Source organism: Cyprinodon variegatus, unplaced genomic scaffold (genome assembly GCF_000732505.1).
Source record: "Cyprinodon variegatus isolate N-32 unplaced genomic scaffold, C_variegatus-1.0 Scaffold25, whole genome shotgun sequence".
NCBI classification, from domain to species: domain Eukaryota; kingdom Metazoa; phylum Chordata; class Actinopteri; order Cyprinodontiformes; family Cyprinodontidae; genus Cyprinodon; species Cyprinodon variegatus.
Genome location: NW_015150478.1, coordinates 1,133,224 through 1,156,058, shown reverse-complemented (window position 1 = coordinate 1,156,058; position 22,835 = coordinate 1,133,224). Strand labels below are relative to the sequence as shown.

Genomic DNA, 22,835 nt, shown 5'->3' with positions numbered 1-22,835 from the left:
CTCCGCAGCAGCTTCGTTATAGAAGGATGCTAATTTTAAGATGTCAACATTGTTCTACTTTACTCTCATTTTGATAATTTCTCATGTTATGAAACTGTTTTTAATTCCATGTTTGTGTCTGTCTCTTTTCCTCATCATAGATCATCTCAAGAGGAAGATTTGCAGGCGGACATCTTGGCAACGTGGCATAATACGCAAGAAGAAAAACAATAAGAAGGGGACCGAGGAGGAAGAAGAGGAGCAGGAGGCCGAGGTGGAAGCTGCAGGGCCCAGTGACTCATGTTTGACACAGGATGAGGAATCATCGTGCGACACTCCAGGCCCCCAACCCAATGGTCACCATCCTCATGCCCTCTCCACAGAAGAAGAAAGCTCCAATGAGCCCCCTGTTGTAGCCGAAGGCAGAAAGGACCCAAAGCCTAAAGAGGAGGAGGTGTCTGCAGCCAAAGAAGGAAAAACTGAGACCCCGGAGAAACACAGAGAACAAAAACACCACTGTGGTGCTTCTCCTCCTAACGCAGATGAGGATAGTGGGGCCAAGCAGACTGACTTCCATCCTTTGACTGAAACATTCAAGCCATCAGATGCTAAACACACAGAGGATCTCAGAGTTTCACGAGTGGACTGTGTGAATGGGACCGAGTCAATGGATAGCGTAGATTTACATAGCCCCAAGAGGAGCAATGAGGGTGACATAAGGACTCCTCTGTGCTCAGCTGAAGGCTGTAATAAGCCAGAACAGGAAGAGCACAAAGAAAATGTGAGCAAAGCAACTCAGGAGCAACATCCCCGGGATGATGGAGCCGTTACACAAACTGTTGAGGAGGATCAAGGGAAAGAAGGTTTGTACATTTTCCTTTTGCACAATTTCTTTAAGAGAGTCCTTTTCATCCTCCTGGCTCTAAATAATGCTGGCCTGCTTTCAGTTCTGGCTGTACTCATGTATCGTAATATTTGAAGACTGCAACCTAAAAGCATTTTTAGAGCATATAACTGTTTCACTTTGAATACATCTTCCCTGCCCAATTTTGCTACACTTTCAGATTATATTTTAATCTCAAAAGTTGATATTGAACTTATAGACGTTGCGTTAGGCCCTCAGCTTGAGTACATTTGGAAGGCATTAAAGGGGAACGCCGTTTTTTTTTTTTTTTTTACATTTGGCCCTTGATTTTACGTTATTACATCATGTTCTACTCACCTATATAAGTTTTGTGTCAGTTGGAGCTGTTCTGAAGATATTCCGTTTTGTTATATCCAGGTAACGTTTTCCTATGGGCATTCGACTTGAAGGCACAAACTGAACTGTTCATAATTTATCATTTATGGTACGCCAGCATTCATTACGTATCAATAAGTCACTGTCCCCCAGACATCCGTGGTTATATTTTTTATATTTATGTCTTTTAAAAATGAAGCGGCGCGTGTATGACGTCATCCCCTTTAAGAATGCTACAGTGACAAAGACATATTTTATAAGAATGCACACTGTAGTCTATGATGTAAACTAAATAAACTTTCAAGCTTCTTGTTCAAAGATTGAATTGTGGCATTTAAGAAACTCGGGAGCCATTCCTTCCTCCACCTTTGATCTTTTCATGTATTTAAAAGGAAATTCACCATTTAATTGAAGAATGAACAAAAAGTTGTGTGTTTGGTTATGGTCCTGCAGTGTGTGATGTGATCAGCTCAGGCCAGCTGTAAGGCTGAGGGAATGGTGCGCATTATACAGTTAAGCCGTTGTAGGTACCAGATCTGCTCGGGGCCCTGCCCCTTCTTTTGATGTCAACATATGGCAACTCCACTCGAACAAAGTGTATTGCACCTTTTTCTTAAGGATCAAATCTCATTTGGAGTTTTAACATATTACCTGTATTTGCTATTATTTTACATTTCAGTTGCGATCTAAAATAGCTGAAAGTAGAAAACAATCACTGTCAGTCTTGAAGGAAAGTACTGCCTTCTAAGACAGACTGAGCTTTACAAGGTGACACAAAGGCTACATTCACATTGCAGTCTGATGTGACCCAAATACGATTTTTTTTTGCCCTTATGCGACCTGGATCTGATCTTTTCATGGCAGTCTGAACAACACAGATCTGATTTTTTTCCAATGCGACCCATGCCACTTGGCTATGTGGTCCTGAATCCAATACGACTCTGATCTTTTCAAATGCGACCTGTGTCTGAACGGCCAGGTCGGATTCATCCGACCTGAACGTCATTAATACCCGACAAAGGTCACTATTATGCGTCTTGCTACGCAGAAGCGGCAATAAAAAAAAAACAACCATGGCAGATGATGATGCGGAGAGCAGTATTTGTGTTTAACCATGTGAAAAGATTGAGTTATTATGGTTGGAAAAGACCGCTAGATGCGCGCCGTCGCTACCATCCATGTTAACTTCCGGAAAAAAAGAGCACGCTGGCCTGTGACGTCATTGCGTCCTCTACTGCGCATGCGGGACACATGTGAGATCACATACAAGTTGCATATATTTGGAAATATGAAAATCTGATTTCACAAAAAAATCAGAATTGAACATCAAGGCCTGCAAATGGCCCAAAAAGTCTCAGTTTATTTTTGTTCTTTTTATTAAGATCTGAGGGCAGAGGAGGACAAATGAAACGTCCTAAAAAATGACTTCCATAGAGATTTTAGACGAAGAAAACAGTTATTCCACTTGTAGAAAATGAACGGTTGTTGTTGATCTGAATTCCAAAGTAATGTAGCTTAATATGGCAAACTGAGCTGAAAGAGGCTAACCTGTTAGCTACTGAACACAGCTAGTTACAGCGCTACCCAGATCTCCCCGTTTATACCATGGTCTTGCAGTTATTTGTTCACCATAAACAGATTTCTTTCAGTTTTGTTATCGATCAGGTAAAGCTTCATTAGTCATTCGGACGCTGCGTGATGGTATTGTTGTCTGGGCAACTATTATGTTTTACATCATGTGGAAACATTCAGCCAACCATCTAGCATAATGTCACTGGCATGCGCAGGGCCCGAGCAGATCTGCTCCCTACACCGTCATAGAACGATATGATCACATGACTGATGGACAGGAACTATAGGGGAATAAATCCTATTAGTCAGACGTCATTAATATCTTTATTTTTTTTTTTCTTGAACTGTGTACCGGTAGATTGTTTCTCTGAAGTTGTCCAAGTTGTATTTTTCTGTGTTTTTAATAAAATGAGGTTAATGTAAAACTTTTATAAGACAAGCATTTGTCTGGTTATAGATAGTTCCAGAGAAGAGACGAGCGTGTGCATCGCGTCCGAGCAGCTGACAGGATCTGCTGGGAGGACCGATGAAGAGCCAGAACCAGTCCCTACCTATCCTCCAGTGGTGGTTGACCACCAGCGACTTCTGGTAATTATTTTTCATGTTCCTGCTGCAGGAAATGCAAGACTGCATCAAATTTAGAGGTTTATTAAATTTGTCATTTTTTTTTGTTAAAAACAAAAATCTTTTCATTGTTTAGATTTTAAAAATGGGGATGAAATTGTGTGGATCATAGACTCTGCAGCAGTTATTTGTGTCACTTTTAATTGTAATTTTACTGCTGTGCACTCATAGATTCAGTGGAATTGATTGGTTTACACATTTCCCTCCTGTATCACAGAGCTAATTGTGTTTTGTTAAACAAAGCACTCATGTCCTGTTTTTTTTTTTTTTTTTTTACAGCTTTGTCACTGATTTTGTAGTGAATCACTTATTGTCTTTAGCAAAGCAAAGAAAAAAAAACTGGATCTAGGCAGCTCAAATGCCTCGTAGCAATAGCAAATTTAATTTTACCTGTATAATTAAGAATGCCCTGCAGGGACTCCAGGCTACACTGCTGAAACCAATCCTAACCCTCCTATTTTACCTATGAAAGGGGAGCTATTATTAAAATTATTTTAACTTGATTTTTTGGCCTCAGAGTACCTTAAGTGAAAGCTTCAGAATCTGCTCACACTTTCCCCTCCATAACTGCAGTGAAAACCCAGCCCTGTAATTTTTACCTCCACATAACTTTAAATCCTATTTTCACGTTGCCTCTGAATAGCAGAGAGAAAGCTTTTTGCTTTTTGCCATTAACTGTTAATTCTATTCACCACTCAGTTGTCCCAGAGGAATTGGACTAATGATACACCAGCAGTAAACTGTCTAATTACTTGTATTCCAACAAGAGAATGTAGCGTATTAGAAGAATATTGTGAATCTGTATTTGTCATTTAGCTTATAAACACAGGCACATTAGCAGAGGCTGGCACCACAGAGATGAGCAGTATCTATGGAAAACACAAACACGCCAGCTGTGAAGTTTCCTGTGTGTAGCAGCAATGTGACAGAACAGTTTAGAGCTGATTGCTACCTTTTAAACAAACACTCCTCATAACTCTGCATGTAAGGCAATGGTTTTCATAACGTTGGTGTTTTGACCAGACTGGACTTCACAAATTATACGTGATCTACAGTTAACACTGTGCAGAACCACCTATTGCTACAGTTACAGCAGCAAGTCTCTTAGGAAATGTCTCTTTCAGCCTCACTCTTCTAGAGATTAAAGTCTTTCTGTGTCCCTTGCAAAACGGTACAAGCTCAGATAGATGTGGAACTACTGTGAGCTGGGAATGTGACATTTGGACACAGATTTTCTGCCGGATTTAGGTCAGGGTTTTGGCCGGGCATTACAACACATGCTTGTTTTTGGTCTCACTGGTTCTGGTTGATTTTCATGTCTGATATTTAGTGTTTTGCAGCCTCTAACCAGTTTCCTTGTGTGTTGTGCTGTAAGGATAGGGCTGAAAAAATTTATCGTACTGATCGTGATTGATTATAGAAATAATTGTCAACTAATGTAGTTATCAACTAATCGTTAGAGACAGTAAAATATGCTTTTAGCTGACAGAGCAACCCACTTAGAGCAGTAATTATATCAGAATTGTAAAAAAAAAAATGTATAAACATTTTGCATTTTATATGAAATTTATTTCATATATAGTATGCTCTATGCAGAACTCGCTCAAGTGGAAACGTTTTAGTTTCACCTGGTTAAATTTCATTAAAAAACTTTTTTAAGGAACCTTTGTCTATCCAATGATTAATCGATGAAAAAAAACATCAAAAGATTACTCTATTTGCAAAATAATCGTTAGTTGCAGCCCTAGTTTATGGTGAGGACGGTTTGTTCAGGTGGCTGTCCAGGTCTTATCTGACCAGGGCACCGTCTTTGTTGTCTTCCTCCATACTGAGGTGATGGCAGACTTTTTGTTTATTTATTTATTTTTTACAGTGTCCTGTCTGGCAACGTGGCAAAAAGAATAGTTGTCTTGATGCCAATAAAGGGCCCAACAGATTTTGCTTTCACAAGTGGAGCAGTACAGCTATCGCCATAGTGTTCCACTTCATTTATGCATGTAAATAGCTTTATTATAATTATGCAGTGAGTATTACAGATTATATGGACAGTAAGTAGAACAGGAAAGGAAAAACAGGAAAAAGGAGAATAGATGAAAGAAATAAGAGATAAAAGGGCGATAAAACGTCTTCAGTCTGCTTCATCACCTGCAAAGAGATGTAAAAAGATCAACACAACCAACGGATATAGTATGAGATACAATAAAACGGCACCTTGATACTTTTGCTGAAGTATAAGTTAGGCTTGTCCCGATCCGATACGTGGATCAGATCGGGACGCCGATATTGGCAAAAAAATGCGTATCGGCAAAGCATGTAAAATGCCGATCCAGTTTTTTTTTTAAAAATCCGGTCCGTATTTTCCAGTTTCGCCGATTGAAACGATCCATTCCACTATTTTGCGCCAGTGTTTCCCTGTTTTGCATTTTTATTAAAACTTACAGTAATACTTGCACCTTTAACTGTTTACGGTTTTACTGCTCACTGTGCAATTTCAGATTGCTATTCGTAATTTTGTCCAGTTTGTGTTTATCTCTTAATAAACAGGTAAGTTTGTTGTTACCAAGCATTGTGTTTTATTCAATCTCACCTAATTTAGCTGGCTAGATGTTATCAAGAGTACTAAAACCCTTTTCAACATGAGTCTTACAACTAAGGCTAAATACTTTAACTTAAACTTAAATACATGCTCGGATAGGCTGGTATCGGCCAGTATCGGTATCGGATCTGAAGTGCAAAAACCTGGATGGGGACATCTCTAGTATAAGTAGTATTATTTAATCTGACATGTATGCTGTGGTGGCTGGCAGCGTTTCAATGGAAATTCCTATAGTTTTCCCTGAACAAAACACGTTCATCTGCATATCGTTTCAACAGTTTTTCCTGAATTGTGGAACTCTGAAGCTCCTCCAGAGAAACCCCATCTGGTTTCCCTGCTTGCCTGAGCTATTAGTTTTGTTGGACTTCCTTGTCCCATCAGGTTCAAATTATCCAAAGGCAATGTTCACATTTTAGAACACAACAAAGGGCATTTTAGTTGTATTATTTCTCAACAATGGTCCTTTCTCTGGTTTTAATGGTCCATCAAAGGGTCCCTTCTTTTATTGGTATAAGAAAGGAGCTGTGTATCTTAGAACTGCAGCACACACCTGAAAAAGCATTAAAGAGAGGCAGAAACATTAAAACCTTCTTGAAACTCTTATGTTTTATAGAGTCTTGAAACGCTATACTACCAAGTATTTAAGATATCCAAATCTTTATCAAGCTTTTGTTGGATTTAAACCAGCTTGTGTTCTGTAACCTTGAAAAATGTAGTAGAATCAGTTTAGACGTGATATGTAGTCAGTAATTTGAGACATAAAATTGTGTATTTGTTGAGGCATGTTTAGTCATTCTAAGATCCAGATTACTGGTTATGTTGGCTATTTTTTGCTGAAGTTCTGCCTCAGTACTGCCAAGCTGTAGTGGTACACATACAGAAAATAAAGTTAAACATTCACCAAAATGAATTATAAAATGGATAAAAATCAAAAGTTAATGTTCCTTCTTATTAGTACACATTGGAATTTAAATGTGTTGGATCATAAAAAGCTGGGGTGGTATCTCATGTAACCATAAAAAGACGATTGCAGAAGTAAATAAAGTCTTTGCATGCAGATTTTTTTAGTGCTGCAGTTTAAAACGGGCAAAGTAATAATGTTAAAAAGAGCTGTGATCATAAGATGTTGCCAGCATTGCTCGGGCTTTGTTAAAAATTAATGAGGGAACATGCTGTAATATTACTGAATGTAAAATGTTGTTACAACTGATTCCTCTTGGTTTTAGTAAACTTTAATGCATACTTTATGCAGAAATGTGCAAAAAGAAGTTAGCTGTGTTACATTAAACTGATTCTGGTAAAGTCATTTTGAATGTGGCCCACATCCTCTGGAAAAATGACCTTCACAATAAACATGTTCTATTGTTTAGCTGTCATTCCAAAAAAAAAAAAACTACCGTATGCCACTCATCTTGAAAAACTTTGGCATTTGTTGATAATCTATTATGCTTTTATATACAGTTTGTCAAGGCGAGTTTATATAATGTGAATAATATAGCATTGTCTTAAAGGGGGAAATGCACTGATTGCACATTTTATGGCCACAGTCATTTGTTATTTAAAGCTCTAACCTCCCAATACTAACTGAAACCTCTGACTAAAACCTCAAATAACAGCAAAATGCTTTTAATTCCACAACATTTTACCCAAGTTGAAGCTTCTACTGCCTCAACGGTAATGAATTCATCAAAAGCAGCACAAAATAAAAGTATTTCCACTCTTAAAGCCCCACTTTTTTACCAGACAGATGCTTTTTTGCATATATCAACATGCATATTCGAAACATATCAAGAATTGACAAGAATCTATTCATAATACCCAACAACCGTGTCTATCTAGCTGCATGTCTGAAAGGATAAGCTCTTATTTAATGTTTCAGATGTTGGATCATCAATTATTTATTGTAAATTATCCAGGAGCCTTTCTCTGATCCCTCAGTCTGCAGCACTTGTTAAACAGGATTTCATTAGGTTAAAAGGATGATATGTGGCGCCATCTTAAAATGTCTTTATGATGTGTTTATTAGCTGTTGGCACATTAAGCATCATTTGCTTTAAACATCAGCCTCTGTCTGATGCATTCGCTAATTGGAAAAAAAGATTGAATCTTAAGCTTTGAGTTTGGCTCTTTTAAATCTCTATATAAATGATCAAAAAAAGGAGACGTATTCTTTTTACTAGGTTCTACAAAGGAAAACATGCTCTTTTAAATTTTGAGAGATGAGATTGAAGGTGTGGAATATGGAAGAAGTGCATTCACGGGTGAGCAGTGTTGGATTCCTTCACATCCATAGGTCTATACTGGATGTGCTGCTGCCACGCTGCCTGAGCTCATTCTGTCATTTCCCATTCATCCTGCATCGATACCAGTGTCTGTCAACCTCATCTAGTGTTAACCCATCAACATTCCACATCTCTTGAATTTAGAAGGGATCCAATTACTAGGGCGGGCTACTTTCCCATCTCTATATCAACAGGTGTTGCTTCTGTAAAAAAAAGCAAAGAAACAAGGCTATGACTCAAACATGAGCAACTGTCGGCTCGACTAGCTCCGCTCGCTCGTCCCGGGAAGCGTTCAAGTAACAGGGAGCATCTCACTGGTACTTTGCACTGTCACGCTAGGGTCCCACCTAATACCCCAAGTGTAAATTGGAGCCTCGGCTCAGTGGGCTCCCTTGACAGCACTTCCCACTGATCAGATGTGGGGGTTCGTTTTTGAGAGGTCTGTGTAGTGTAATTGGTGTAAAAGAAGTGTTCCTCTGACATGTGCTTAGTCCTTCCCTGCATGCTCCGAAGTGACATCCAGCTATCAAGCCATTATCTAGTGGCTTTTACACATGTCCTGTGAGCAAGCTAGGGACCGTTGGGATGCGTAGCTCCTCTTGCCGAGTCTGAATTTATCTTTCAAACTGATTGACAGGCTTTTTAGTTGGTCTAATCTTTGTTCTTCAACTGGCTGCCCCTATGAGCAGCCACACACAGCACTGATCTGGGGGCTTATTTGTTAGCATGGGGAAGAAGGGATATATCTTAAAGAAGCAGATTGTGAATAGCGTGGACTGTGAATAATTGCTTTTTTCTTCCCAGGCTTATGGAACAAATTGAATTTCCGGTGCACAGGATGAGAGTCGCCATTTAAGCAGATATTTTTTTATTTTTTTTTGGCAGGACTGGAACTGGCACACTGCCTGATTTGTGTTGGGGCCTGCAGTGAGAGGCACACTGTTCCTTTTTCTCCTCAGTTGTATTCATTGATTGCAGAGAGCTCATTATTCCTGACTTTTAACTAGACTGAAGAGACTCTGGGATACAGTGCCTGCAAAATAATAATTCCAATTTCTTTAAATTTTTCCACATTGGTTACATTACAGCTGCACGCTTATATTGATTTTATTGGCATTTGATGCTTATACACCAGTGCAAAATTTACCTTATGGGAGGTAGAAATTGTTAAGAATAAAAGTCTGAAAAATTTGGCACATATTTGTTTTCCAACCGCCTTCCATTGCAGTTATGGCTGGAAGTCTTTGAGGGACTTCAAGCGGTCACTCGTTACTTAGTATACAGCGACAGGCTGCTTCTCAGAGAGTAGAATCCATAAGGATTGCTCAGACATGCATGAATCAAGCTAAATACCTCAGTTACAGCATCATAATGGTAAAAAAAAGTAGATTTGCATGAAATGTAGGCCCTTTTAAACAAAATTTTGGAATGAAATGTAGAAAGTGTTAAAAGCATGTCAGTACTTTAGCAAAATACCTTCTTTAGATCTGAATACAATCAGAGGGAGATGAGTTAGCAGACCCTACCCTCAAATCCCGTTAGACAGAGATGGCATCATTTGTTCTCTGGCACCAAGCCTTTCAGAGCCGTGGTGCGGTTATTTGCTTTCATTCACTTAGCAAAATCAAGTTTTGTTACCGCCAGTTTCACTGAAATGATGCTTGATGCTGTCTGGATCAAAATGAATTCCTCAGCATGAATAAATGGATCCCGAGGCTTGTTTCTCCCCCTCCTCAAACTGTCTCTCATTCTCAGCTGTTTTCTTTCATCAAGATTCAGACACTTGTCCACAGATGGGCTTGGAGAAGTGGTGCTGAAGATTGCAGATGAGAATCCAGAAACAAGAAATCCAATCTGGGACCTGCTATTTTTTTCCAGCATCTTACCAAGAACATACACACACATACACGGATTATAGTGCTTTTATGCAGAAAAGAGGCTAGTGTTTATGGTTTCTGGCACAGTATGAAGTCTTTTGGCTTGATGTGTAGCTTTTAAAGCATGTCAGGATTTCCTGTTTTAGAGAATTCTGTCAGCAAAAAAGACTCTATTTCAGTTTGTCATCTTGTTTCATTTTTAGCTCTAATGACAGCAGGGGCCCCTCTGGTGGAGTGGCCAAGCCACATGTCTGTTCAAAAGAAAACTGCATAATAGTAGAGCTGGACTGGGGCTTGGTTGTCAATAAAATAGCATTTGAAGTGCTTCTTTTCATCGCATTCATTCTCATCGATGTTGTTGACAGGGCTGCTATTTACATGTTGTTTTGCTCACATAGTTGTTCCCCCCTGGTGTTACGTGTGATGGCCAGGTGTGTCAATACCTCTTAATAAATGTTATATAAACATAAAAATAGCATGGTTTTATGTCTGCCATTTTGGTTTCTTTTGTATTTTTTCCTCCCGAAACTACAGCTTGATTTTTCACACCCTTTTGAACACTTGCACCTCATGAGTCTTATTCTACCGTCTCCCTATATAATCTTAAGATTTAGAACTCCTGATTGCACAGTTTATAAAAATTGGTATTTTAAATTCTTTGCTTCACTTCAGTCGACCTAATTGTGACGAACAGTCAAGAATTTTTCAGTGTGCCGCCACTTGGCAGTCACTTTTTAAAGCAGTCAAGGCTGAGATAGACGTGGAGTGGGAGGTGAGGTAGTTCCATGTTGTCGGGTGGCTTTTACTTTTAGTGCTTAAAGAGTAGACTGAATAGTGGAGAATGTTGACGCCTTATTCACAACTCTGATGGCCTTTTTGATCAAGGAGCAGTTTAGCCGCTTTTCTTTTGGGCCACATATATGGTTATTGACTTTCAGCTTCGCTATGAGGAATAACAGATGTGAAGCCAAAAAGTCTCACCTTGTACTGGTCAGTGAATGCATCTTACCTAAACTCATCAGGTTGCAGTTACAGAAGCGCTTTTTAGTTTGGGCGTCGTTACTGAAAGAAGATAGTTTGAGTATGGGTGAGGTGTTAGAAATGAATTTAGAGAAAGTGCAGATGTATAACATGCTTTTTAAGAGGAAGCTATGTTTTCTGTCATGCATGGAGGCTGTGGGAGCAGTACATAGTAATACCTTCTGTAGATAGTTGAATTAGGTAAACAGCAAACGTGTGATGTTGTGTCTTTTAGAGCTCTATGTGTTGTGGAAGATGCAGGGTTTTTAAATGATGGATGCTTTTTGGAAATTTCAGAGGCAAAGATGGACATTCACATGGGAAAATACTTGGAAGTTCTGTTTTAGAAACGGTAAGCATGCCTCTAGCATCAACCACTAGGACGACACGCTAAAGCTGGACTAAAGTGTAAACTCTAATATTTTCATTAGGGATGCACCCATCCACTTTTCTCACCTCCGATAACATACCGATATTTAAAATGTAATGTCGGCCGATAGCGATCCGATACCAACAACGGCACTAAATTATTACCTAAAAAATTGTTTTACTGTGTGGAAAAAAAACAAACTGGGATCACTCTTCTGTGCATATGAATCGACTTCCTTATTATGAAACTTCTGGAGGTTTTTCATTAAGTTGGTGGTGTTATAGTTTGAAGATTTAACACTGTCCCCCAGAATATTTCTCCCACAAATATTGCACGTAGCCATTGGGCTAGTAGGCTGAGAGAGCGTGAAAAACCTCCACACTGCAGATCCTTTCGCCCGTTCAATCATAAACAATATGGCAGTATTGTGTTGTTGCGGCAGAGCACAGCTTAGAGTTAGAATGAATAGATCGACCCCTATATCGGGTCAAATGTCACCGATAGCGATCTAGTTTTTTTCCCTTATATCTGGACCGATACAGATAAAAATATTGGATCTGTGCATCCCTAATTTTCATTTGAAGCAGCGAAGTCCTGTTTAATAGATATTCTCTTTTTCTACATGTAATGCTGCTTCTTAAGGTACCAAAGCAGTAGAAATGGCAGAGATCAGAAATGTGTGATCAGTGCCTCTCTGGCTAAAATATTTACCTACAGTTGTTAAAGGTTTCCAACCTTTTTATTCTGTTTGTGTTTTTAATATTCAATGAGGATATTCTCATGATGCATGAGCGGTCTGCAAGGCTTATTGCAGGGTCAGCATGATTCAAAGCAACACTTTTCACACCACAGCACACATAAATATTACACAGATTGCGCTGCACATATGAGGAGCAAAAACAAAACCTCATCCTTTTTTTAACCAACATTATTGGATTCTGATATCTTGAATATTGCATTTCTTACTGCATCCTTCTTATCAAAAATCTTGTTTTTAGGCTTTTTTAGTTTATTGTTTTTATTCTTTATTATATTTCTTCAAAATAAAATTATATATGAGCCCTCTGTTCTTGGTTCTCATTATTTTTCTCCTCTCTGAGTATATTTAAGCCGCTGTATTAGCTATGTTTGAGTTGTGGAACTAAAACTTCTCTAAATGTTTGACAGCCTTAAAGGACTGAGCTCCTCTTTATTTAATTATGATTATGTACTAAGCTGGATAGTTAGACTTTATCAGTCAGCTTAGTCCACCAGCCCAGGTCTTTTCTCTAAATCTAGTTTTTAAATGCATCACTAAAGGCACTTATTAAACTCGGATTGACTTGTAGATTATTTCCTAGGGAAGTAATCTAGAAGGGTTCGATTCTTTCCATCCCCAGGAAACCTGCTGCATGTCTCTAAGCTCTCATTGATCAAGAGTAACTCCTTTATTGATCTCTGTGCTGCAGTGACTATGATAACATTTTCATTTATTATTTCATTCCATATATTTATTTTTTCATTCAACCTTTTTTCACTCCTGAGTTAATTTTCTTGTCTCAAAAGCTGAGAAAAGTCTCCGATTCAGAGAAACTCTGATAAACGCATAAAATATGCTGCTTTAGTTGCATAGGGTCACATAGTTAATCAGTAATACACATTTCCCTTTATGATACCTGATAAGACCTTTAAGAGACATTTCTACTAATCAATCAGGAGTATTTAGATGGTTGCTGAAATAATCATTTCCTCCAGGTTTCATTTTTTTTTAAAACGCCATTCATGCTGCATTACTAGTGTGGCTAAAGTGTTAGTGTCTTATCCTGCAACTTTTTCCCTCACAGATCGCCACCCATCACGTACCACCTACAGCTCGTACACTTCACTGGTTTTTACAGCAACAAACAAACCGGAATCATTTATAATTCATTCATATGGTTTGTGCTTCGGATGAAAAAAACAAAAAAGGAAAACAGGAAGGAGGAGAGGAATTGTGCTCTCCGAGGCAGATATTGCAGGCTTAATAGTGTCCCTGGTGACAGAGACTGTTGGGTTTCAAACCCCATACTGCCTGCTAACCCTTTTCTCTCAGTCAGCGTTGAGGAAGACACCCCCTCTCTTACACATTCTGCTCTCTGTAGCCAGAATCGCGTTCAGTGATCAAAGCAAGACCCTCCACTGTATCACAGTCGGCTACAGTCTTCATGCATGATTGTTCACGGCGTGTTTGTTTTAACTGAAGCTTTGTGTGCAACATGATAAAACTTAGACAGTATTACAGCAACACTTTTCATATTTCACAAGTGCAGAGCAAAACACTTCTGTCTTTTTTTCTCAAAAGCACCAAGTTGTGAGTTTATCAAACACATATTAAAAGAGGGAAAGTGAAGAAGTAATTTTAGCCTGCTACAAAATGCTTTAAGATCTGTTTAATTGTTCACATTTGGTTTTGTTACAACAACCAGCTAAATGTATTTTGATTGGTTTCTGTTCTTTAGTTAAACTGGTGCAAGGTTGTGAGGAGAAAGTAGAACGATGGTTTTCAGGATTTTTAGAAAACAAGAGAAAAGCTTGTGTATCATATCCAGTCCCCCTTTACTCTGAAAGTCATAAAGAAATCTAATGCAGCTCGTTGTCTTCTACGATGCATGACATATCTGTGAGGTCTATGCAACATTAGAGTTGTCAACTTGTCCAGGCATTTTCTGCCACACTGCAGAACAAAATATGTGTTTCTAATTTCTTCCGAGTGTGAAACGATTTTGTAAACATTTGTCACCTACCAGGATGTATCTTGACACATACTTTTGCTCTAAATATGAGACCATTCCTTTACTCTAGGGAAGGTCCACTACCCTAGCTTCTACGACCCTCCACACGCTTCTAGACGGCCTGTGTTTTCCCTGCATTGTGCACCATGGAAATTTTATAACGAACATAGATGGATGAGTGGTTCATAAATATAAACATCAAATAATTAGATCACTAATTATCACTGCAATCAACAGACTATGAACCTTTGGAAATAATTTACTGTCACTCTTGGATGACAAGTAGGAACATTTAAAAATGTTGCAAACAAGTATTTCCTTCTTCACATGTAGTGTTGTGGTGTAAATCATGTTCTGTGCCATATATTCGCTTCTAGAGTTGGCCAGAATATTGGGCAAGGCAGGAAAAACCACACAGAAAATATAATGCTTCAAAACGTGACATGAGATGCATCATGAACCAGCATTTAATCCTCTAACAAACAGACCCTCATCGTAATTTAACCTCAGTTTAAACGCAGCTGTTCTGCAAAGCTTTAGTCATTTGTAGATTAAAATTTGTGAGCAAACATCATCATTAAAACAGACGAAAAATTCATAACGGTCATACTTAATTCTGTGGAGTTTAGATCTAGGTAATTTGTATATCACTAATGTTCAGTCTATCATGAAAATAAGGAAAGAGAATGCCGCCACTGATTTACTGAGATAAGTCTGCCAAATTTAGATGGACATCCACTTTAGTAGGGCTGTTCTTAGAAAGAACAAAAAACAATTTTCCAAATCTGAATCAACTCTCATGTTAATACCTTCAGTTCATATAACCAAAGATGGATCTTAGGGAAATAGGCATTTTCCACTGTTATTACTTTATTAATTTCCTGTTAGCTCAGGTTCCAAAGATTTCTCCTTTATGGAAGAAAAGTAGGGGAAAAAAAATAACAGTTTACCGAAAGCCATGCAGAACTCTCAAGAAAGAATGCTCTCCTCACACAATCTGAAACTAAAGTTTTAACCCCACATGCAAAATGCCATGTTTGGCTAAAAAGCAACACTGCATCAGCCTGTTCACTACCTGTTCACTTTCTTCAGCTGCAATAGGGAAGTTGAACAGAGTTGATCTAAAATAACTGGATGAAATCCCGTTAGATGTTGCAGAAAGCTTAAGACTGGGACCGAGGTTTATCTTCCTGTAGGACAGCGACTATAAACATTCAACGAGAGCTTCAGTTGATTGTTTTACAAAGTAGGGACTCAAGAAGGCCGAGTGACAGAGCAGTCTTATCTTTTGAATAAAGGAAAGAAAAACAGCTTTTTTGTTGTTTTTATTTCTTCCAATTCAGATATGCAATTCTGTTGCTTCAAAATCTATTAAAATCTAAGATTTATGGTTTTACTATAACAAAATGTAAAATAGTTTAATAAGTATGAAAATTCTTGCATTATACTCCCCAAAACACCATCCTGCTTCGTTCTCGTCCTCCAGAACCATCCTGCAGCCTGTGTCTGTGCTTTGAAGACATTTGAAAATAGAGATGTGTAGAAAGATGGGGAGGGGACAATAGTGAAGGGAGTTTAGAGGGCTGAGGTTAAATGGGCCGTGTCAGTAGTAGTCTTTAACGCAAGGGATTACCGGCCTTTTGTGTGCTGCGAGCTCACTCAGTCACTGAGCCTGTGTAAGACACACTCGCACACCATTTGCCACACACTGACGGCAGCATCCCGATCAAGCCAGCAAAGGCCGGCAAGTAAACTGCTGCAATCAGCTTTGTGCGAGGAGAGAAGAAAGTGAGGGGATGGATAGGGGAGGAGGAAAAGAAAAATGGGAACATGAAAGGAGAGAAAAGACAAATGTGCTGGAAGCAAAGGTTTTTGTTGTTCAAAAGTGTTAAAATGGGATTGAAAATGATTCGAGGAGAGGCTCTGTTGCACACAGAGAATAGCTTGAGGTTAGGACTTGCTTTCCAGAGGAAGAAAAGATGTTCTCTAAATCATCCTGAATGATGATAAACATGGAAAATAATGCAGCATTTGATGCACAAAACAAAGGCTGGAAAACCTTTCTTTCTCATATTTGTTAGCTTGATTGAAATTATGCTGATTTGAGCTTTTAATGCTAAAATAAAAAGGGATATCATTCTAAGGTGATCCACTGTTACCTGGTTGCTCTAAAACTCCATAGCTACATTTTATTAATCAACATAAAGATGTTATTTGATGCTAAAATAGACACCAACACAACATGTTTAGGATCTAACAACAGGGTGGGAAATTTGTAGGTAACCCAGATGGTTATTATTACTCTAACGAAACCCTGGAGGGGATTTTCTAGTATTTTAGTTTTTTTCTTTGAGTATCTATTATTGGTCTAGAAACTTATGTTTGTTAAGATCGCTGATTAGTGGATTTCAGGTCATAATCTTAGCGCACCCTGCAGTCAGTGCGATTGATGAAAGGTATGGATTCAAATTGAACTGTTATTCTAAAGTGATGCATGCAGAGCCTTAAATAACTTAAGTAAATCATGCATGTAAGCAACAGTTTTGTCTTAATTCAAACCTTAAAACCCACCACACCTCAGAGTTGATGAGGTTGCCGGCTATGTACAATAATATAGGCTTTATGCGCACTTCAATACACATTAACATCAAAATATTTCACAGATTTTCAATTTGTTTTAGCTGTGAGACATGAATGGGTTTCCATAAAAAATAAATATTAATGTTTGTTTTGGATATAATAATGATAGATGGGTACAAAGAATAAAAGGGAGAGTGTATGATAGACTGACTGTATATGGAACTTAGGTGGAAACAATTACTTCAGGGTTTCGGGTCAGGACACTTTAGAGATGTTCAGGTGCTTGCAGTAAGAAGAAGCAGACTCCTTTAATCAGGTTTAATTGATTTATCTGCATTTAAGGATCTTTTAGGGGTTTGTGTGGGGTTTCTGAAATACAATCGCAGTACAGATTCAGAACGTAGAAAATAAAATAAAACTCAAAGGTTGAAATATCATACCAGCATTCAGCATGCAATGTATAATCGACAGGGATTAGCAATACTGCAACATCAAACTCTCAGCATACGGCTAGTTAGCAGCTAAAAACAAATCACTCCTTTTAGCTAACCGTTCACCATGAAATACACAATACAAACGACAGCAAACTACTGCTTAGCAATGAATGTAGGCATAGGGGGGTTAACACAAAATACACATATTAACTCACGGCTCTATGGATGCACACACTGCAGATCATTAAACCGCTGTCTGCTCCGGACTGAGTGTTATGCATGTGGTGCGTTTAAGAACCTTGCTAAGGTAGGAATTTTCATGAACAGGGATTAACTTTTTTACAGGGAGTGTATGCTTTGTTTAATTTCGATCTGAAGTACTGCAAAACTAAATACAGGACAAAGTAAATTTATTTTAGTTCTTCATTGCTCTGAATTTGAGATCAGCCTGTGATGGGAATTAGCCAGTTCTGAAATATACAAACAACTGAGGGATTTTTTTTTCATTCCTTTAAATATATAAAGATAATAAAAATCAGATTAATTTAAAAAGTATCTAAATTAAATTCGAATAACACTAATAGGAAAGCATAGATGTCTATTATGAGGCTGCTTAGTGCATATCTGTCCAAACAGATGTTGGACGTTAAGTCATAGTCAAAGATCTGAGGTTAACGGTGTTAATGAGTCTGGGAGCCATTCTGGTCTTTATTTAAAGTCTAAAAACAGATTTCTATCATAACAAGTAAGAATCCTCTTATTGCTAAGCTCACCAGTACCTATAGACCGTACACTTGTATTATGGGAACCAATCAGCATCCCTGCAGCTGAGAAAGCTTCTAGACTAATACTTTGAAAGCCTGTTTTTTCCTTGAATTCCCTCCGACTTGACTTTGTGATAGCGTTGCATTTATAATGTCTAAGCTGTTCTATTTTAAGCTGATTTTCTTCTGCCTGTCAATGGTAAGAGTTTCTTGGTAACAGCTGTAAGGCTCAGAACTCTGTTTTTTTCTGAATTGTTTGTGCTCGGAAAAAAGAAAGCAAAAAGAAATATTTGTTGAGGCCAAAATTTCCAGTTAGAAGCGGATCAAAGTTTCTTTTGGTGCTTGTTCATGTTTTGACTTTAATCAAGGCACTGTTATTTAATCACAAATCATTGTTAGATGAAGTTCAGTGATTAATACAGTGCTCACCCTTTTCGCCTCTGCAATTTTTCCACCGTTCACTGTAATTACCTCTCACATGTTCATTGATGAAAGACTGACAAACATGCATGTCTTATTAATTCCAATATCGCTTTGATTTTTGCATTAAGCACGTGGTCACTGTCTTGGGTTGCAAAAGACACACACGTGTGTGTGTTCATAAGTTTGTTGCTGTAGGGGTTTCCCTATTTCCCTGGTGCCAGAGGTGATAACATTAATTACTGTGCCTTCACAGACCTCAGCCCTTGCATTTTGATGAGCCCTGTGTTTGACTGAACCTGCACAGAGTCGCTGACTTTGACTTGGGTAAAATGTGAAGAACAGGTCAATTAGAAGAGCCTTCGACTGCTTCCAATGTTTTAATTAAAGTAGCGGTGAAATGTAAACTTACTTCTAATTATGATTAGCTTTAATTAGCTGTCACTCTGATCTTAATTGCCTTTGAATACCTCTGACTTCTAAATGCCGCATCTCCAAGCACCAACAGCCGTGTGCTCTGCGTACGTGCCAGGTCTGTATCTTTACAGTCTCTGTGCACAGTTATGATGCAGGCTATGTATTTATTAGAGGTCTTATATTTTCATTTCTGTCTTGTTCCATAGGTTCTGCTGGATATGGTGGTAAAGAAGAGTGAGGGCTACAGTGTGGAGCAGCTGGAGAGACTCTACTCCCACCTTAGCCAGTGTATCTACCAGCACCGCAGGGAGTACGACAAGACCCGGTTACTGGAGGTCAGAAACACACTCAACTGGTCCGGCATGTTAAATGCACATTTATTAGTATCTGTTTTTTAAAAGGTTTGTAAAAGTTTTATAATGAGTCTGTTACTGAACCTGGATATAATCTTGCACAAAATTTTTTCAAGGGATTCAAATCTTAAACATGATTTGTATTGAGTGAGAAAACGGTTGTTTTTTTTAATGAAAACTTTAATCCAAATCAAACCTGTCAAAGGTTTTTTTGACACCCTTTTGTAGTTGGGAAACTTTAAGAAAACATCTCAGCTGGATTTCACAAGGTCGGAGCTGACAGAGGCGTCTTTAACCGTCATTACAGCCTTTCTCGTGCCGTTTACTCGGCAGTTCAGAGACAGTCATAAAAGAAGGTGGTTTTAGTTTCTGGCGATTCATTTCTGTGTTTATGTTTTTTGTATCTTTTGATCTAGTTGAAAGGGAAGGCAAGTTTATTTATATGGCACATTGCAGTAGTAACACAAATCAAAAGGCTGTACATGTAATTAAAAAAAAAAGCGTTACAGGGAAAAAGAAACGCATCGCAGTGGTATAAAGATAACTGAATAAATAAAAACGAATTATTAAAATGAATGAAATTATTGTAAAAATTAGTAGCCAGTCATTGTAAGGAAGGGGTTTAGCTTGTTTAAATAGCATTTCCAATAATCTCACTGATGTATTTTTGCAGTTTTTCCAAATTGTTCTTTTTTAGAGTTGCTTGAAATAGCTGTTTTTAGGGCGTCAGGATTTATTATTTGATTAGTTAAAGGTATGAAAGGATTTTTCTCAGAAATTAAGTGTCGAAATTCATCTAAAATGATTTAATTGATGGCGTTCCAGCACTTGTTCACTCTTTAAATACCAAAGTAATTTGTAGCAACAGCAATGAGACCACACCAATAAATTGTAACTATAACTTACTGTGATAACGCTGGCAGAGACCTCTCCTTATGGAGATTTCCTGCTGACTAAGTACATCCTAGTATTTTGCTGCCTCTCTAGTTGAAATTCAAACCTACCGGCAGAGACGTTTCCAGTGTAGAAAACTTTTGCGAAGGATGGGGCTCTGACACATGGACACACAGACAGCCATTGGACATAACGTCCACCACAGAATCCTCTTTGCTGCCTTTAAATCAGAGCTTATGACAGGCCGAGCTATTTTAAAGGAAACTGTCAGTAAAACAAGAGGGCAGGAGGTTTGTGCTTTATCTACTTTATTTAGTGAAATTTAATCAAAATCAGTTCTGGTGGGAGACACATCTAGTACTGGACTTGACACAGATACCATCACAGTTTTTCAGGTTTTAGGGCACAATCCAGCAGTTTATTTCAATGTTGTTTTATTTTAATTGATATTTTAAAGAGTTGAGGATTCTGCTTAGTTTATAAAAGATTTAAATAGTGACTGAACCACAATGTTACAGATTCTCCACAAATTTAACCACTGGGCAGTAGTTCTTATTCCACTCATTTTGTTGTATCTAAGTTCAAAGTTACTCTTAACATCCCAGCAGAGTCAAGAGATTTTCTAATATTTACATATGATGTGATAAGAGAGGAAACCAAAAAACAGTTTTTAACCAGTTTTTGGATATTAAAACATTTTTTGGAGACCCTTGCACTACTGTTATCTGGTGGTGGGTTTTAATCAATCTATTTTAAACTTTATTAACCAACATGTGACTTTATCCAGCATAACGGTGAATCCCTAAGAGAGAATAGAATAGAAAATCTCTTTAATGTCCCACAATGGGGAAATGTTGGTGTTTTCAGCAGCAAAAAGATCATAAAAAAATGATCAGACAAATTTGAACCTTAGAAAAATGTATAAGAATAACATAATAGTGAAGAGTTAAAAGATAAACAATAAAATACTGTACTGTAAAGTGTTTAAACAATATAAAAACTTTGCACCCGGAGAATAAATAATCAAGATACAGCTATGGACATTTTTACAGTAATTAATATTTGAAAATAGCGGCAACATCAGAGATGTGCAAAATGACAGCAGCATGTTATTTAACTGTCTAAGGTAGAAACTGTGCAAAATGAGCATGAATGTAACAACTTATTGAGGTTGTTGGGAACAGTGGTGGTTATAGAGTCTTAGAGCTGCTGGGAGGAAGGATCTATGATAACGCTCCCTGGTGCATTTAGGGTGCAGCAGTCTGTCACTGAAGGAGCTCTCAGTTCTGCAACAGATTGATGCATGAGGTGGGAAACATCCAACAGAGATGTTAATATAGTTAGAATCCTTTTGTTTCCCACCTCCTGCACTGAGTCCAGAGGGCATCCAATCACCGAGCTGGCCTTCCTGATCCGCTTATCCAGCTGCTTCCTCTCAGCTACAGCTAAGCCCCTGCTCCAAAAGACACCTCCATGAAAGATGGTGCCACAATATAGTCATAGGAGGTTTTTAGGAGTGCCTCCTGCACTCCAAAAGACCTGTCTCCTCAGCAGAAAGAGTCTGCTCTGGGCTTTCTTATACAGATTCTCAGTGTTGAGTCCAGTCCAGTTTGCTAGAACCACCTCTGTGTCACATCCTATGTAGAAATAAAGTTATGAATTACCAATTAGTAATTCACTGAAACCCAAAGTGTCAGTTAAAAGGTGCTTCAATAACATCTTTATTAAAGGGATTTTCATGGGCAGAACTGAATGTGGCAAGAAAAATTAAAGTCAGTTTGTTTAACACTTTTCAATGTGAGATTATACTTCAGCGGTGAACTACGAATTTATTTTAAGGTTTCCCTCACCTCTTCATCAGGGGTGCCAACAAACCATTTGTGTGTATTTTACATTCTGGCACTAATGTCAATTAATTAGGAATTTTACAAATTGCTTGTAACACATGTGTTGCCTGCTTAATTTAACAGGTAATGTGAGGTGTGTTTCATACGTACTACTTTAAGTCCCTGTCACATGATGGTAGCCAAGAGAGCGAAAAATATGACCTCGTAATACAGCCCTGTAATGTTTGGTAGTCGCCATCTTTTCCTTTTTCTAAGCCATAAGTGATCATTTTTAAGCAAGATGAAGAGTAATACTTGAAAGCTGATTAGAGAAAGGTACTCATCTCTGAGGGCTGCTGGCACACTCATCACAAGGAGTAAATCCTGCTAATGACACCATAATGACTTACTAAAGAAAAAAAATGACACTGTGTTTTATTAGAGCTGATTTTTTTTTCTCTCATGATATTTTATTGGAGCACAAGCTATTTGTAGCGACCAACTTGCTGTCACACTGAGCTATTTGGCAGAAAGATGGTTTTATCTTCAGCTTTGCCTCTAACAGCAGTACGTTTTCACACTGTGAGCAGATGTCATGAACAGTTATCATAAATCTGATGTAACCTTTGATAGGATGGGCCCTTATTTGATGAGGCCTGCTGAGTTTTAACCTTAGAAATGTATAAAATGAAAGAACATTTAACCATATGCAAAAATAAATGATATACCCCACTACCCTTGAAAAACCGTTCCGAGACCGGTCCGAGCTCAGTACCTGATATAACCTATCGTGTGTAAATGGAAACTGAATTGAACCGAGCTAGACACAACTGAACC

General features: G+C 38.2%; 1 protein-coding gene across 1 annotated transcript in view; it reads left to right on the top strand.

Annotated features, from left to right (window-relative positions):
• The window catches only part of atad2b (ATPase family, AAA domain containing 2B), a 97,450-nt gene that overhangs the window by 67,213 nt on the left and 7,402 nt on the right, over positions 1-22,835 (top strand). Inside the window, exons 25-27 of the mRNA XM_015394660.1 lie at positions 141-842; positions 3,249-3,379; positions 19,132-19,260. Coding sequence (XP_015250146.1) covers positions 141-842; positions 3,249-3,379; positions 19,132-19,260 — 962 coding nt within the window. The remainder of the gene's footprint in view (positions 1-140; positions 843-3,248; positions 3,380-19,131; positions 19,261-22,835) is intronic.